The sequence below is a fragment of the Dunckerocampus dactyliophorus genome, chromosome 19 (assembly GCF_027744805.1).
Source record: "Dunckerocampus dactyliophorus isolate RoL2022-P2 chromosome 19, RoL_Ddac_1.1, whole genome shotgun sequence".
NCBI classification, from domain to species: Eukaryota; Metazoa; Chordata; class Actinopteri; order Syngnathiformes; family Syngnathidae; genus Dunckerocampus; species Dunckerocampus dactyliophorus.
This window is the reverse complement of record NC_072837.1, coordinates 5,420,634-5,438,445: the sequence shown is the minus strand read 5'-3', so window position 1 is coordinate 5,438,445 and position 17,812 is coordinate 5,420,634. Positions and strand designations below refer to the sequence as shown.

Sequence of the window (17,812 nt, the reverse complement as noted above, 5' to 3'; positions counted from 1 at the left end):
TGTCTTGGAGTAGAAGTCACCCGCCACCAAGCTGGGCCGAGCGCTGGGCAAGACCCTGGGCTGCGTATCTTCCAGGGAGCCCCCCCACCCAGTTTACCCAGAAGAACCTGAGAGGACCCTAAATCTCGCAAATATAGTGTAAGACACCTCATGTGTTGAATAGTAAAGAGCTTGGTGCAGCGGATGAGTCTTGCAAGAGAAAAGTTCAGTGTGTTATGCTTACATTCCATTCATTATTTAGGCATTGGAATGTGTCTTAGTGTGACCGTGATGCAGTCGCTGTTGAATGATTACCCTTGGAAGTGTACCCACTCTGCAATCAATATCCCCTAAGCTAGACTTCAGCCAGGCTTTCGGTTGTCAATACCAAACGGTGTAAAGGTTACTTTTCATTGATGTGAAAAATCCCCTTCTAATATGCAGAAAGCATGACGGGGCAAAACCTAATTCAGCCAACCATTTTGGTGGCTCCACCCCCGGTAGTGCATTCAGAGGGTTTGATTTTCCAAACATCAGCAGACGGGTTCATTGCATGCCTCCCAGCATTGAGCTTTTATTCAGGCCAGCACACTTAGCTGTGAGTACACACATGCTGGAGCTGCATCGGGTCACTTTTTCCCTTCTTAATCTTTGTCTTTTTCAGCCTTTCGCGTTATTCATTCACCTCTTTCCGTCTTTTGCTTGTGATCTTTGGCCTGTCTGTGTTTGCTCTGACCCAGAACCGATTGCCCATTGCATGAATACACTCTGTGAGGCTCTGAGCTTGAAAAATGCGTGCTTGCTGAGGCCTCTGTACGTTTTCATAAGTTGACGATGCATTTGTTGATGCACGTGCAGCCCTTCTCAACCGATTGAGAACACAAGCTCAGCCATGTTGCTGTCCTCGCAAGCGCCAGAGTCCTCCAAGAGGTAAGGCTTAATTCAAGCTGCATAGTGTATTCGCCTCATGAGATGTTTTCTGACATTTTGTCCAAATAACTTTTTTATATGGTGTGCAATGCACTTTCACCAAAAAAAAAAATCTGCATGAGTGCCATTAACTTTGTTGTAAATGCCAGTTTTCTTCAGTTAGTAAAGACTACTACTTTTTTAATCCACCGATAGACTACATATATGTGTTGCTGTATGTTTATATGAAGCAAAAAGGCCCTAACATTAAGAGTATTTACTACACTAATATGGTATGCGTGATTGCTGACCTTATATGGACAAAAATGTTGTGACACCACACAGGAAGGCAAAAGGGAACGCTCAGTGTTCAGGCAGACTTGTATGGAAGCCCCTTTCCACCGCTGAAAGAAAACAAATATCCCAATGGTAAGTCATAGTTATGAGATATCAAGTCAGAATTATGAGAGAAAATGTTGAAATAATTAAATGAAAAGTCCTAATTATGAGATAGGAAAGTCATATTTATGAGATAAAAAGTCGAAATTATGAGATACGAAGTGTGCATGCGCCGTCTTCTTCACTGGAACCTTCGTCACGTGGCACTTGGCACACGCTCAGTTTGTATCTCATCATTTCTACTTTATTTGGACTTTTTATCTCATAATTCTGACTTTTTACCTTGCAATTTCGGCTTTTTATCTCATAATTATGACTTACCATTGGAATATTTTTTTTCTTTCAGTGGCGGAAACGGGCTTCCGTAGGTTTGAAATCAGATTTGTAAACGTGATATGAAAAGGGTTTTTAATACAGTATTTAAAGAAACACCAACACGGCTGGCTACCATGTTGCATTGCAGTGACAATGAGATCAGCCTTGAGCTGAGTATACTTGCTGTATCAGTCAAAATACCACACTGTGCATGCAACGTTTGCTTGCAATTTTCAGTCTGAAGTCAATGATGGAACTGATGGTAGCCTTTGCAGCCTTCCCACTGATAAGAAATAGAAGGAGCAATGACAGATTGTGGACTGAACAACTTCCACAGAACCTCAGCATTGACGCATTTGATCGACCACGGCTACTAAAAGCGCCGACAGTGGTTCAGGTTATAAAAGAAACGTGGAAAAGTTCAGTTTTCCTCAGCAAAAGTCTAAAGACTCTTGGGAAGAGAGAGTGAAAACCCCTCCCAAAACTGACAAAAGCAGGAGACCGTGGATGCTATTGTGACATGAATAGTTTGTCCGTTCATCCAGAAGTGGGTTTATGAGATCGGAGGTCGCGTTTTTGCCTTTTATGGACCTTGGTATGCGCATGTGTCTTACTGGAACACAAATGGCCTTCCACAAACTGTTCCCTGCATTAAAAAAAGTCTCCTAAGGGATTATTTAGCCAATGGAGAGGTGTGTCCCTAGATTTTTGTCCATATGTCCATATTTTTTTTTTGCTGTGTGTAACCTGTGTGTCACCAGTTTGGCCGCGGCTGGGCGCATGAACGAGGAACACGCTTTGATCGCCGCTTATGTGAATCGCCTGCAGAGCAGTCCACGGTGAGAGGCTGCGGAGATACATACAGCAAGGCAAATATATCGTAGTTCATCTTTTTGTCAGCAATGACAAAGGGGAACCAGATATCGCACGCAAACCAAATAAGGACGAATGTCTGTTCTTCTGCAGTTTGTTGGCAGCATTTTTTTTGCTTTTAATCTGCAACAACAATCAGTCTTTTGGGAAGTGTAGCTGTGTCATGTGTTAGTTTGAGTCATCTGCTGCTTAAAATAGCAGCAGGGAACTTTTTTTTTTTCTTCCAGGGTTTCCCCTCACAGTTGGGAAATTACTTTGCTTTGCACCAGAGGTGTCCAAAGTGCATCACGGGGGCCATTTGTGGTCCGTGGCTACTTTTTTTTTTTTTTTTTATTGACCCACAGTGCATTCTAAAAGTATAATTTAACAAGAAAACTAAAAAAAAAACCCAGCAAAAACGGAAAAATTTGCAAGTCAGTCAGCATATGAAGAGAAATGTTTGTGAGAATAATGTTATAATATTATGAGGCAAAAATAACATCATCTTAGTAGCATAAAGTTGAGAGATTAAGGAAAATTATTTTTTAAGTCGTAATATGAGAAACAAAACCAACAAAGTTGTAATTTTTGGAAAATTAGGTTGTGGAAAAGGTGCTACATGAGTGAAGTTAAAATATGACAACAAAGTCATAATTACGTGAAGAAAATTTACAAGAATAAAGTTGAAATAGTTGGTGGTAAAAATAAAGCAGAAAAACATCTTTAATTTTGTAAGAATGAAGTCAAAATATTAAGAGAAAAAAGTCACAATTTTATGAGAATAAACTCCTGATGTCATGAGGAAGAATGTCATTTTAGTAGCATAGAGAAATAAAATATTAAAGAAAAAATATATTTTTTTTAAGTCGTCACAAAATAAAATAAAGTTGGAATTTTTAGAATATTATGTTGGAGAAAATGCTATTATGGGATTAAAGGAGTAATATTTAAAAAAGAAAATTTATGAAGATTATGGAGAAAAAAAAAAAAAAAAGAACAAAGGCCATGTTTCCGAGGCCAAAGTTCATACTACTAATAGGCTTTTTCACCTACTGTATATCACAGAGATGAGATGCAGTTTTCTTCTTGAAATATATACAGTATAACTTCTTAGCATAGCTGCACGTGTTTGTTTACAACATATCAACGTGGCCCTTGAATCCTTTCATTTTTCACTATGTGGCCCTCTAATGGACAGCAGTGAGCCCACGTAACATATGACACTAACAGACCCGGGTTGCTTTTCGTCATGCTTGTCCTAACTGTTGTAGTGAGCCTATGAATAACAAGGGACATTGTCAATTTACATTTGCATTGAATATGTTCTCTCTATCAGCAACGCTCACAGCCCCAGCAGGCAAGACGAGGAACACAAACTCATCGCCCGCTACACCTCTCGACTGGCAGAGAGTGAAAGCTCCGGGGTGAGGTCATATTATATTTAATTGTCACATGTTCATAATGATACGTGCAAAGCACTGACTACTGCGACGTCTACTTGTGTGTTTAGGTGATACCCACCCGGAGCATTAACTTTGACGTGAACAAACAGAAACGGGAGCTTATTGCTCAGCTGGAATGTAAAAACAGGTAGAAATGTGTGGACAATGCGCCAGTGATTACATTTAAACAGTGTGCAGTTGGTTAAACTGGTAAATATGTCATTTATTCTTCTTTTACACTGGGTGTGTGCTGTATGTTATTGTCCTGTTTTCTTCCTGCCTGGTCAGCCTTGTTCACCCTCCCCGACCTTGACCACTTTGTTTTTCATTACCCAGAGAGATTTTGGCAGAGATCAAACGTCTCCGCTCAGAACACGACGCCGTGTGCCAGCCCAGTCCCGAGAAGGGCAGCACCAACCCAACTCTCCTGGCTGAGCTTCGCCTGCTCAGGTGAACACACACAACACACTCGCTGGGTGCAACGCTGCTCTATACAAGCTATTTTTACGTTTCTACAAGAGCTATAAACATGGCCCCAGATTACATGATGCTGTAGTTGAAGTTGGCCCATTCTGTTGTGCATTGTCAACACTGTGTTCTGTGCGGTGAGGCTTTGCAACACAGAGGGGGTGCTCTCAGGCAGATGGCAATGACAGATGGATGTTTTGGGAAGCCAGTGCGGCAAAAAAATATACATTTCAGTAACAACAACAAGCCAAACAAGAGGGATTTTGACTGTGAAGGTATGTTGTGGCGGTATCGTTTTTGATACACTGTAGTGAAATATGCTAGAGACCAACACTACTCCCAGGAAGTTAGGGATATTCAGCATTCGGGTGAAATTTCAGCATGAAGCTACAATGCACTTCAGCCGTGACAGGTGAACTTGATTTGACCCACAAGTCCAACTGTTGAGTGTTTCAGTCGTCTTTGCACAACTTCCTGTTCTCTAACAACGGATTTTTCATCCATCCATCCATTTTTGTCCGCTTATCCGAGTCCGGGTTGCGGGGGCAGCAGTTTCAGTAGGTGAGTCCAGACTTCCCGGCCACCTCTTCTGGTTCCACTGGGAGGACACCAAGGCATTCCCAGGGCACCTGTGCGACATAATCCATCCAGTGTGTCCTAGGTCTGCCCCGGGGCCTTCTCCCAGCTGGACTTGCCTGGAACACCTCAGGCGTCCAGGAGGCATCCGGACTAGATGCCCGAGCCACCTCAACTGGCTCCTTTCGATGAGAAGGAGCAGTGGCTCTACTTTGAGCCCCTCCCGGATGTCCGAGCTCCTCACCCTATCTCTTGAGTCCAGACACCCTACGGAGGAAACTAATTTCAGCTGCTTGTATCCGCAATCTCGTTCTTTCGGTCACGACCTAAAGCTCATGACCATAGGTGAGAGTAGATAGATCAACCGGTATATTGAGAGCTTTGCCTTCTGGCTCAGCTCGGTCCGGTACAGCGACCGCATTACTGCAGACGCTGACCACGCGCTCCAACCTTCCCTCACTCATAAACAAGACCCCAAGATACTTGAACTCCTCCGCCTGGGGCAGGACCTCACTCCCAACCCGTATTTTTCAGGATATTGTAGTTCTTAGCTCATACCTCTGCTCCATCAATCACCGTTATCTTAAAATTAGCATCATAACTACTTTTATTGTTTGCTAACATGCCCAACCTTTGAGACACTTGTTTTGCGTCTCTGTGTCATGGTGGCATCTCACCATGTCACTCGTGTGTGAGTGACTGGAAGAAAAGCGCTGACTCGCTTGTGTGTGTGTGTGTGTGTGTGTGTGTGTGTGTGTGTGTGTGTGTGTATATGTGTATATATATATATATATATATATATATATATATATATATATATATATATATATATATATATATATCCTACCAAATATTGAGTCAGTCTGTAAATGCATTTCTCTTCTTCTGCCTCTTAAATGACAGTAGTGATTTGCTTGTCTGTGTGTTGCAGACAGAGGAAAGATGAGCTGGAGCAGAGGATGTCGTCTCTACAAGAGAGCAGGAGAGAACTGATGGTTCAGCTGGAGGGACTGATGAAGCTTCTCAAGGTGACACACACAGAGCTGAATGACACCGCTTTCATTCGGAGTGGGATTTAGTCTAACTGACACGCAAAGACGGCAACATTTCCCCTATGCTTCACATCTCGCCTCGCTTTCACTTCCTCTTGTTCCTCCTTTGAGAGTCTCTCCTGTTCTAGCACTGTTTTGTATCTGACCTCGTTCTTTCCATCCTCTTTCCCCGTTTGTTTCCACCTGCCCGTGCTCTGACCCTGTAGGATGAGGAACAACGACAGGCAGTAAGTTTAAACCCCACCTCTTTTCAAAGTCTGAGTTAGTAGGGTTAATAATAGGAGACAGAACTCAACATGAGCAATACAGTCGTCTCTCGTTTATCGCTGATTGGTTCTAGACCCGACCGTGATCAGTGAATTTCCACAAAGTAGGATTCAATATTAATAAATGAAATATTTTCATACTTACAGCATAGAAAACCTGTTTATGACCTTCTAAATACGTTTTTTACCATTGTTGCAGCCTTTGAGACATGAAATAACCCCCCTATAGTCACCTTTACACTTGTATTACCCAAAATAGTAGACATAATTATAGAAAATAAGCCATCTTTGACATAAATAAGAGCATTGACAGTGTACTTCCTGGTGGCTATTGTCTCATCAATGTAACGTTACTGACACCTAGAGACCAGTGTAGTCTACTACTGTACTGCCGCAGTTTGTGGTGAAGGGGAGCAGAGAACGCATGCATTGAACATTCACACAGGAGCTGCTGTCGGCCACTCTCTACACTGCTAACCTGCTGCTAGCACTCAGTCACTTCCCATGCTCCACTTCTTAAAGGTGCACACAACAAGTCACAGATTTTCTATTATACTTTGAATGCCTTATATTTCAATTTTCACTCATTTAGCCACTTCCGTGCTTGTAAATGCTTAAATTAGTCCAAGAATATGTACAATTTTGCTAGCAATAGACCATAGTCAACAATAAAGCAGCAACTATTTATTAATTAATTAATTTTTGAAAAACCGTGATCGTGAGGGTGCGATGTTCGAATGGCAATGTTGAGAGGGACGACTGTACATTAGTTTTATCCAGTGAACCCTTGTGCTCTTGAAAAAAAAAACATGTGATTGTGTTCTTCTGCTTAGAATAATATTTCGATATTCATCTCTCAGGCGCAGGCAGCTGGTTCTTCTCAAGCTTTTCCTTCCCGGCCGAGTCCATCTCCTGTCCGCTCGCTCGGTACCGCGTCTCCCCAGATGTATTCGCCCCAAGACTCCCTCGCCGGGGTGGGCGGGGACGTACAGGAGGCTTTCGCCCAAGGTATCATCGTAAATAACGCTTGCTAGCCTCTTTATTAGGCACACCTGCACCATCTAATTTGATCCAATACAGGAGCCATGTTAAATAGTCTGCCTTTTTACAAAAAGTATGACTTTGACTGTTTTTTTCCCAATGTCATCAGGACCCAGGAGAAACCTGAGGAACGACCTCCTTGTGGCAGCCGACTCCATCACCAACACTGTGTCCTCACTGGTCAAAGAGCTTCATTCTGGTACAGAAACACACAGTGTCTGGTGTACAATTAGTACAATTAGCCCTCTTAAACACATGGTGTCAAAACAAGAAGAAGAAGAAGAAGAAGTTTACTTTCTATGTGCTCGTCTACAATGCGATATTGCCACACGTGTTTTTTTTTCTTTTTGGTTGTAAATTTGATTACGCAGTACTGAAAATAACGATTTATTTATAAAAAACAAACAAGGTAGTTAACCTATGTCCTACTGATGTTTAGTGACCAGGCTTCTATGTTACTAACAAGCAAACAAATCCAATAAACTGCAAACCTCCACTGGGGTGCAGCAATGGTGAAAATAATGGGTAATACCTGGTTGTTGACAATGATGTGCTGTGTTTCTGCAATCAGCTATGTACGCTCTGAAAAGAAAGAGGCAGCAGACGGTGTCGTTTGCCATTTCAATCCTGATTTGCTCTGAGGTTTAATGACGTCTTCCTCTGACACACTCTCTAACGGATGCCAGCCACGTTAGCACTTGAGGCTTTTAGCTCGGCGCCTGGCACTCTCGACTCTCATTCTGAAGGTCTGAAGGCCCACGGCGGTTATGTTTGTTGCCCTGACCCGGATGGGGGTGACGGTGAGTGTAACGGACACCAGCCAGTGTAGCCGTGCAACACCTCACTCCCTGAACCATAAGAGTCGTGCCGGGCGTGGAGCTGACAGTCCAGGCTTTTAGCTTGGCGCCTAGCACTCTCTACTCATTATATTATGTAACCCGCCCGGTTCTACCAGCCCTGCACACCGCCCAGGACCTTCAGAATGAAAGTGGAGAGTGCTAGGCGCCAAGATAAAAGCCCAGTCGCCCAAAGTTGCATGGAAAATGTTCTTTGTGGAATGTAACAAACCGTAGTGCTTGCTTTTGTGCTCGATGGAGGTAAAAATGTTGCTCATGCTGAGCGCTATACCCATGAATGATGGGCCATTTTACTGAAGTCATATTCATGTAGCTAACACTTGACCCTCTTTCTGACCAGATGACGGTCGAGAGGAAGAGGAGAGGTTGCTGAACGGCAAGGACAGAGGTAATACAGCTCCTGAAGGAGTGTGTCATTTAGATTTTCTACAGATCCTGTACTTTCTAGTTCCTGCTATTGCTTTTGGAAAAGCCTCGGTGTAGCATTTGTAATATAAATTCATACTCATATTAGCAACAAATAACATTCCTTTGTGAGCGTGTAATTTAATTAACAGAATCTGCAGTGTTTTCCTGTCTTTGTCAGTGCTTGGCTGACCATGTGCGTCCATACAACTCCTAACTTATTACTCTTGTCGTTACTGCAGCTGGCATCATTAACATGCCAACTCATTAGTTCTTTATGTGTTGGCTGCCTGCAGAGGTGAAGCGTGCAGTCCCCTTCCTGGTCTGCCCCCGGGTTCAGACTCAAGACTCATTAGGATGCTAACCTGCATGGTTAACCTGCTAACAATTTAACACAGAGACAGGAGGTCCACGTCAGTATATTCGACACCGTTAAGATGGAAAGGAACCGCGTGCACCTGCAAGCTCACATGCTTCTCGTTAAGCTTTGCGGTAGCAACTTGCTTTAACGGAGCATGGCACGGTTCATTTCTCATGGAACGTTTCCTCTCTTTAGCAGGTTAAATTTGATCACAGGACAAACAAAAACAGTAAGTACCGTCATCTGAGCTCCTTCTGGAAGCATAACAAATAACTGTAATAATATTCAGTCAATCGCTGACTAATTTAACACTTAATAACATGTATTGCTGTCTTGGTTTCATATTTTAACAGACAAACCTGAGCATGAAATTGTATCGCAGATGTTTTTTTTCCAACCACTGACAATGAATATACAGTGTTCCCTCGTTTATCGCGGGGGATAGGTTTCCCAAAATATCCCGCAATAAGTGAAATTAAGTAGCCAATTTAATGTTTTTACAATTATTATATATGTTTTAAGGCTGTACAACCCTTTGCCGTACACTTTATACACTTTTTTTCAATAGGCATTAACATTTGCTAACATTTCCTTCAATAAGTTCAAACCTTTGAATTTTAATGATCAACCTATGAGGTTGGACACGAGAAATGATTTAGTGACTCACGCGTATTTCACTCATCTGTCTGTGCCTCTGCATCCTGGCGCCATTCCGCTCTAGCTTTTTTGTATCCTTGTTAAAAACATATACTGTAGCTCCTGTCGTCACATTTTCCTCCTCCTCCTCGTGAGCCTCCTTGAACGGAAGATGAATTTATCCCGTAATGGCACCCTCCAGCCGCAACTTCTACCTTACTTTTTTCTGCGATGGTTTTCATCATCCTCTGCTTTTAGGGTGCGGCCGCAGGTGCCTTTTGACGGTGCAGAGCGTTTCGTCGACATTGTGCGTGTTGTCGGGGATAAAACTTGCAGCACTTCAGAGTCACAACTGCTAGCGATCAAACATTTATGTAAATTTGGCAAGCCGAACGCATTCGGTGCTGCACGGGACGGCACGGAGGAGATTGATTGACAATGACACAAAAGGTGAACCGCGATTTAACGAGGGAACGCGGTATTTCATTGCATTGACAGTATTTTGGGGAGAAAATGACTAGAATTCAAGGGCATTCCAACTTAGAGGTTCCACTGTAGACGCAAACGTTATATTGTGCACGTAATCTCATCATCTAAGATATCTGACGGAGCTGTCACTCTCCTCATGCAGCATGTCACCATCCCCGCCAAAGGAGAAGCTAAATGGCGACAGAAGAGACTTCCTGATTAGCACAACGGCCAATCAGCCAATCACAATGCTGGACACCGCAGGGCCCACCTGGTCCTCTACTGATGTATAGCTCTGAATCAGTGTTTGTCTTTGTCACTGTGGTTTGCTTGAATCCGGCATAGCTAAGCAAGGAGTCTGAAGCCTACTGATTTGTACCGTAGCGTGTGTGTGTGTTTGTGTCCTTTTTTTGTTTGTTTTTGAGGCATGAGAGGGTTCAAGTAAGTGAAAGGGGTGTGTGAAGAGCAGGTGAGTCAGGATGTAGATACAGGATGTAGATCCAGAAGGAAGAAAAAACAAAAACCAAGGGAAGGTCAAGAGATGAGTTTTTAATTTTCAGCACTGTGTGCTTTGTATTTATTTTATTTTAATATTTTTGCTTTGATTTTATGTTGTAGTTATTTGGTTCTTGTGCGAGTCCATGTGTAAATGCATGAGGTCAGGCCCTGCTGAGACATGAATCTTTAATGGGACATTTGCTGCTGTTTTGAGGCGCTAGCCCTGGTCCAGGTGTGAATAACTCCACTGGTGCTCATACTATAGCAGCTCAGGTTGTCTGTCCTGGTACTGAAGTCAGACTTGTGTGTTTGTTTTTTTGTTTGTTTGTGTGTGTGTCATGTTAAAAATATATTAATAAGATGTAAGATATTTTATGCAACAGCAAAGTGGGAGGAGACATTACTAACAAGCCTATGTTGCTTTAAGCAGGCGTTTTCAAACTGTGACACAGCCTCCCCTCGGAGAATATGAGACGGTTGGGATCTCCCCTAATCCCCGGAAAACTGATTTTCTGGAGCATGTTTTTTTTTTTTTTTTTAGTTTTCTGTTTCCTCTCGCTGTAGGAACTAAAAACAACTTCATTTTGCATTCAGCATATTTTTCCCAAGCTGCCGAAGTCTTCTGGGGCCTCACACTTCAGGGCTGGATTACCGTATTGACTTGAATATAAGATCCTGCATATAAGACTACCCCTCTTTTTCAAGACCTGTCGGTGGGAAAATCTTTTTAAAGGCATAATTCATCTTTTTACATTTTTTTTTATATAAATCATGTTTTCATTGTCAGTGAAATAACTTTGACCCGTCTCCGTTGCGGCTGCAGATCATTGGTATGTGTGAGTGACAGGAAGAAAAGCTCTCGCCAACGCGCCACCTGTTGTTTTACATATAGAAAACTCTAGACCTCAAATATAAGACGACACGTCTTTTTCAGACTTTGTTTCTTTTATTCAGCTTATAAAACATGCCTCCATTAACAACTAAGGTCAAGTTCATTCAATTCAAACCTTAAACACACCTCACCTTCTGCCCCTTTTTTAAACAAAAAAAAGAAAGGTTCTTATACGGTGTAGCCCAAAATGACTCCTCACACTTTGCTATTTTTTTTTTTTTTTTTTGCCTTTTTCATTTCAAGCTTTGTGAACCATGCAGTGGATTATGGAAATGGAGCTTCTCTGAGGATTTTGCTGTCGAGTTTAAGCTACCAAAAAAAAAAAAAAAGCACACGTGGTGACCCGCCATGCTGTGTGTGTGTGTGTGTGTGTGTGTGCGCGCGTGCAAACATTGAACCAAAGAAGCAAGCTTGTGTGAGCTCAGTATTTTAAAGCAACATCACTTGGCCACTGAGGTCATGTGATGTGATCATTTTCAGCGACTCATTAATGATGGTCTCGTTTTATGATGACTTGCCTTGCATACGTAGAACAGGACTGTCATTAATGCTGTTATTCATGTTTCCCCGGCCACCTTACTTGAAACTGTAAACAGCCCTGTGTGCGAGTGACGTGTTTGATCCGCAATAAATTATATTTATCATCAAACTGTTTGCTGTCACTCAGTAGCGCACACAAGTTGTCACACGTTACGCTGTACTTGTTATTACCTCCTTATTTAATCTGCTTCACTTTCCAGCGTTCTCTTTGATTTAGTGTCCTCATTATCATGGATGAGCTGATCTTACTTTTCCCATGAGCTTTCTCCATACAGAGGTCGTGACTGTGTGTGTGACAAAGACAGAGTGTGTGTTCAAGGTATAGGGTCCTAAACTATAGACTGAATGAAGCTCATTGTTGCTGTCTGTTGTCTGTGACCTCACCGACTGCCATAAATAACGCATCACCTCCTCTCTCCGTCAAGTTATGGCCCTGAATGCTACACGTAATGCACATTTTGCTTTTACCCGGGAGGGTCAAACTGAGTTTAGCCTTCCTGTCTAGTAAATAAATGTCACACTGGTGTATTAAAAATGAATCTAAACAGCACTATTTCGGCTGTTGACTGTTGTTAAGCCTGGTAAGTTATTTTTTAATATTACAACACTGAGACTGGTATTAAAAATGGTGCCTTGACACTGTCAGAAAGGTACTATTAATAAATTAATCACAATCGCATTTTGATTGAACAATAGTTTGACACAGTAGAAATGCTTTTCATTTCAGTTTGACTGTGGTCGAGGGCTGACTCAATGAATAGACATACGTGCACTTAAATTACAATATGAAGTCAAAAAGGTTCATTTTCCGTCAGGCTACTACATATACAATTAAGCCATTTTTTCCCCAATGAAGTGCAGTTATGGGAATATCATTTTTGTAAATTGAAGTTGCCTATATTCATCCTTCTAAGGGACTCCTTACTCAATCACTTTCAATATCTTAAACATTTCTCTAGCGAGTTTGTGAATTGGCCGAACTTTTATCTTGGCTCTGAATACTGTCATCAAGTGCAGGCTTGCTAATGTTAGCTCCACGTTTGCTACAGCGGGTTTTGCATTAAGGTATTGTACGCTTGAAGTGCTTCGGCGCTCAGCAAAGTTGCACAATTCGCACATGGCCATACACTTTACCACGCTTCCATCAGGCATTTTGTTTATAAATAAACTGGACGTCGCCAGTGCAACTTCTGCAATGTGCCGGGAGCAATAAGGCGCTGAGAAATGATCTGTTTCGCTTGGAGTGCAGAAATACAAGGTGAGATTACATGCATTACTTTGTTTTAAAGGCCTTTCAACATATGAATATGATTTAGTATTGTGGCATCACCACTGCAAACCTATTCATAGTTACCAATTAAGTAATATTAATGAATTGCTGATAAGGCATCTGTACTAGACATTGTGGTGACACTGTAGCAGAGTTTAAATATCCACAGTGCACATCAATGCATAGAGGAAATTTATGTGAAAATTCGGGGAATGTGATACTGCAAAGTTTGGTATTGATCTGATAGCATACAGGGCCAGTATTGCTGATACCGATACTTTTTTGCATGAATGTTTTTTTCCAGAGTTTCATGTTGCAGGTATATTATAAGAAACGTACACGATAGGGCAGTCTCTAGGACCATGTGGACACCTTCGCTATGTTGCTGCAGCGGTCTGCCGCTAGCTAATGGCAGAGAGGGAGAGAAAGCGGCGGAAGCAGGCGGGGGAGCGCTAGACAAGCAGCCCAGCGAGCGAGAAAGGGAGAGAGAGGGGGAGTGAGAGAGGTCGAGAGTGAACGCGAGGAGGGGAAAACGACGGCCGTCAGGGTCGGACGATACGGTAAATACAAACATTACATTTTTACAGCCGGCAGCTGCTAGCTTTTACAGCTACAAGCAGTGGTGCTCATTGTTCGCGCGCATTGGAACAACATGGTGGGCTGGAGCTGCGCGTGAAGCCTCAGAGTGAACTTGGGAGTTTTTTTGTAGGGTGGGAGGAATGTCAAATGGAATATGGGGGCGGTTATGCTAACATATTCCAACAGAGCGTACACGTCCTCCTCCTAAGACCGTCAGGTAACATTAAACCAAGAGTCGTCCTTTTAAACCCAGCACATAGACCGAGACACATCAGCGCGCTCGGCAGCGCCGCCTCCACGGCGAGCGAGCGGGCGTACGAGGACGCGCCTCCCGGGGTTAACGGGTGCATTCGGTCTAAGTCGCGCCTCCGTGTGTGTGTTTTTTTTACCTGACCTAGTAAAGCGTACCGACACACACGAGTGTGTTTATCGCCGTCTTCCTGCACCCTCCAAGGGTTTTTGGAGAAGTCACCAGCTGAAGGCCGTGTGAGGTCGGTCCTAATATTAATTGTCATAAAGCTGGAGTATGTCATGTTACCTTTAAGGCCTCGCTGCATTTCCGGCATGCGCTTATAAAATAAAAGTTTGTGGATGCAGTGAGGTGGACAAAACTTTATTATTAAATATTATTAAACCATATTTTTCCTGTTCTGGTTGAGTGACTCAAGCAAGACTAATTATCATTAAGTCTATTAGCGTCTCAAAACAGTGTTCTTTATTTCCTTACCATTAGAATTAAATAGATTTTGTTCCCTTTATGATTTATTTGGATAGTTTTTTTCCAAGATGGAATGCTCATACAATGTACACATTTTAATGATTTTTTTTAAAGCAAATTGGGTGCTTGTCATTTCAGTAGCAAGACAGAAAAAAATAAAACGTTTGAAATTTTTCTGCATGCTTTGACTGGGGAAACAGCAGCACCATCTAGTGGACACATAAGAAATAGTCCAAATGGAAATCTCGCGATAAACGATTGCATTATTTTATGTTGCGATAAACGTGCGATTGAAAGTTGCATTTTCAGTTAGATGTTTTGTATCATTATGAACAAACGTGACCATTTTAAGCTAATGTAAGGCACAGACGTGCAAAATAAAATGGACATTTTCACCTGTATTCATTCAACAAGGTGAAACAAATGAATGGCACAAAATGCCAGTTAAAATGGTCCAGCTGCAGCCTTATAGGGGAGGGGATTCATGCAGTACTTTTATTATGGAGACAATTCTTCCTACGTCCCTTTTCTTTCCCCAGCTGCTTCTTACTACCTTGACCTATCAATGAAGCTGTTTTCCCTGCTCTGGCAACCATTTCTCCTCCCACCGGTTCAGGCTTGTGCTTGGGCCTAGGACATTTAAAAACCTGCTGGCAAGAAGACTGCAACTATTTCTGTTCCATACACTTTCCATAGGAGTGTTTGACCTACATATGCCAAACTGACAATTATGCCGTGGGACCTCTGAGGTGTGCGAGATGGTTATCATACACCCTTTTCTGCAAAGTTTCCACACCCTCGGCTCTCCGCTGGCCTGCTGCTTGGCGTCTTAACAGCGGCTGACGTAAGGCCACAGTGTGAGGAGTGACATACTCCATGAGCATCACACATGGCTGCAGGCACTTACATATAAATCACGGCTATGGTCTAGTTTTTGGGGGCAATTTCAAGCAGTTAGAGTTCTCCATCTGTCATCAGATTAAACGTCTGACATTGCAATAGCCTATGCTCCTGACTCGTAGTGATGCAGCGACTGTACTTGCAATGACATGTCGACATTCAGCAATTTTATGAGGTAACCACAGCAAAATGAAGAGTGAGCTAGGCTATGTGTCATTTTATAGTAAGAATCTGTTTGTAATTGTGGACTGCCCTTTAAACGGGCCTAGTGATGTGGTGAAATTGCAATTTCCACTCAATTCATCATCCAGTATTTGGTTGTTAATTGATGTCGGCCAAAGGGTGCTAAAACCTTACAAGCGACACAATAAATGACCATGCATGGAATTTTGCATTGTGTCCTAAATTACAGACTTGTTTCATGCTTGGAAAAATTGAAAGACCAAAAAAATAAAAAGCATTTGGTAAAAAATACAGCAGGTAAGCGCTGAGGCTAAGGCAGTGCTTCTCAGATAGTGGAGCGGGTCCCCCAGGGGGGACGGGACAAGGTGTGTGGCAGAGGGGGTGATAGCGTGAGAGGCAATTTCATTTTATTCATGCTTGAACCTTGCTGGTGCCAGCAACTCATACAGTGGTTTGTACAGATAAATAAATAAATATTATGTGGCATGAAAAACTTTCTGTCATGACGGAAAATAATTGGGAACAGCTGGGCTAAGTGTACACTAGGGTAACACGAGGGTATCTGTATTGTGATTGGGCACCCATGACACCTAAATTCCAGATTGTTTGACTAGTGTGAGTGCTCTGATCTGTATTCGAGCGTGATACACTTCTTTACAAGGCGCTCACAAGTGTATACAGTAGACCTGCATGTATTATTAATGATAACTACCACCTCGCATTATATAAATAAACAGACGCCAGTGACCCCTAAATCCTTGATTGTTTGACAAGTATGAGTGCCCTGATCCATACTCAAGTGTGATACACTTCTTTACAAGGCACTCACAATTGTATAGACCTGCATGTATTACTAATGGTAACCACCGCCCTGCAGTATATAAATAAACAGATACCAATGACACCCAAATCCCGGATTGTGTGGCTGTGAGTGCCCTGATCCGTATTCACTTCTTTACAGGGCACTCACAGGTGTACATTTTTCATTACTATGTTATTAATGATAACCACCTCCTTGCATTATTGAAATAATCCGTAACATCAGAGCCTACGGTGTGCTCGCTTACAGCATACGTGTCATATAATATGATCACTCCTCTCTCCAGTTATTTATGATAACCACGGCCTTGCATAATAGAAATATACCGAAAGACTCAAAATAAGCCACAAAGTCACGAAAGTCGGCGTAAAACAGCTCTGTATAATGGAGTGGTGGCCGTAGAGCAGTGTGAGTGCAGGCCAGTTAAAATATAATATATTTTAGATGGCTATATTAGACACAGCAACAGAATGGCTGTGATTTTATTTTTCTTATCGAGTCGCGCATTTGCACAACCACTTGTTGCCCGTCACAATTTGCGGATCGCATTAACTCGTGCCCCGAGGCCTCATGAAAACGTGTTCAATATCCCATTCATACCCGCCCCCAATAATGTTGTAATATTGTCTGGTTCGCAACAAAAAACGTTGCTGTTGTTAGATCGTGTTGGCTTTGGCCACGGCAATATGGCACGCATGCTGTTTGGATTTTTGAGCTGCTAGACTACATACTGTAGATGCTTTGCAAGTGTGTTGTCCATGTGTCCATCCAAATATGTTTGCTGTTGAACCATTTTTTATGTCAGTCATGCTAATCATAGCTTGTATCTGACATGATGACCTGTCCGAGTTTGAACATGGTTAACATCTGCTTTATGTTTAATAGGCCACACCAGCAGCCTGTAAGTCAGCAGCTGTTAGAAATGTCAGATTGGAATGATGTGATTCAGACGTTTGTTATTTGATTGCTTGAAATGGAATGACATTTTTCAAGTGGGGGGAGTGTTTGGGAATAATTGAAGAGCAGGGCGTTAGATGTGACCGTGTTGCATACGCTTACGGAGTTATGCTCATGATGAATAGTTGCTGTTGTAGCCATTAAGCCTCATGAAACGTAGAGTTTGATACGCGCACGTCAGTCATACGCTGAAAGCTGAGCTGGTTGTTCTAAGGACACATGCATGAGTGTGAACCTGTTAACAGGTCCAACATGATTTTTTATTTTCACTGTTGCACGTCCACGACCCAATACATCACGCATTGTGCAAACACCTGTCAAGCCGCTTTGAACCGAGGCCCGCGTGTGTTTGTGCTATCTTCAGTCTTCACCAACTTCCTGTTTTCTTCACCGGTTGCGATTTGCACGTTTTGCCTCTCTGCTTCTTTT

The 17,812-nt window shown here is 42.5% G+C and overlaps 2 protein-coding genes across 22 annotated transcripts in view; both read left to right on the top strand.

Annotated features, from left to right (window-relative positions):
* Positions 1-12,875, top strand: part of dtnba (dystrobrevin, beta a) — a 28,968-nt gene extending 16,093 nt beyond the window's left edge. For 4 of the 14 annotated variants that reach the window (XM_054760927.1, XM_054760926.1, XM_054760928.1 and 1 more), the window contains 12 exons: positions 14-138; positions 838-909; positions 2,364-2,441; positions 3,791-3,878; positions 3,965-4,044; positions 4,233-4,346; positions 5,872-5,968; positions 6,199-6,219; positions 7,119-7,266; positions 7,409-7,498; positions 8,497-8,544; positions 10,190-12,873. In XM_054760927.1, the coding sequence (XP_054616902.1) occupies positions 14-138; positions 838-909; positions 2,364-2,441; positions 3,791-3,878; positions 3,965-4,044; positions 4,233-4,346; positions 5,872-5,968; positions 6,199-6,219; positions 7,119-7,266; positions 7,409-7,498; positions 8,497-8,544; positions 10,190-10,221 (993 nt within the window). In that variant the 3' untranslated portion in view covers positions 10,222-12,873. Of the gene's footprint in view, positions 1-13; positions 139-837; positions 910-1,233; positions 2,285-2,363; positions 2,472-3,790; positions 3,879-3,964; positions 4,107-4,232; positions 4,347-5,871; positions 5,969-6,198; positions 6,220-7,118; positions 7,267-7,408; positions 7,499-8,496; positions 8,545-8,803; positions 9,152-10,189 lie in introns of those variants that run through there. The other 10 variants (XR_008566850.1, XM_054760931.1, XM_054760930.1 and 7 more) reach the window with 10 other exon arrangements.
* Positions 12,876-13,648: 773 nt separating this feature from the next.
* dnmt3aa (DNA (cytosine-5-)-methyltransferase 3 alpha a) overlaps positions 13,649-17,812 on the top strand; it is a 39,312-nt gene continuing 35,148 nt past the window's right edge. For 6 of the 8 annotated variants that reach the window (XM_054761422.1, XM_054761421.1, XM_054761420.1 and 3 more), the window contains exon 1: positions 13,649-13,786. The gene's annotated coding sequence lies outside the window, so the exon portion shown is untranslated. Of the gene's footprint in view, positions 13,787-13,815; positions 14,297-17,812 lie in introns of those variants that run through there. The other 2 variants (XM_054761425.1, XM_054761417.1) reach the window with 2 other exon arrangements.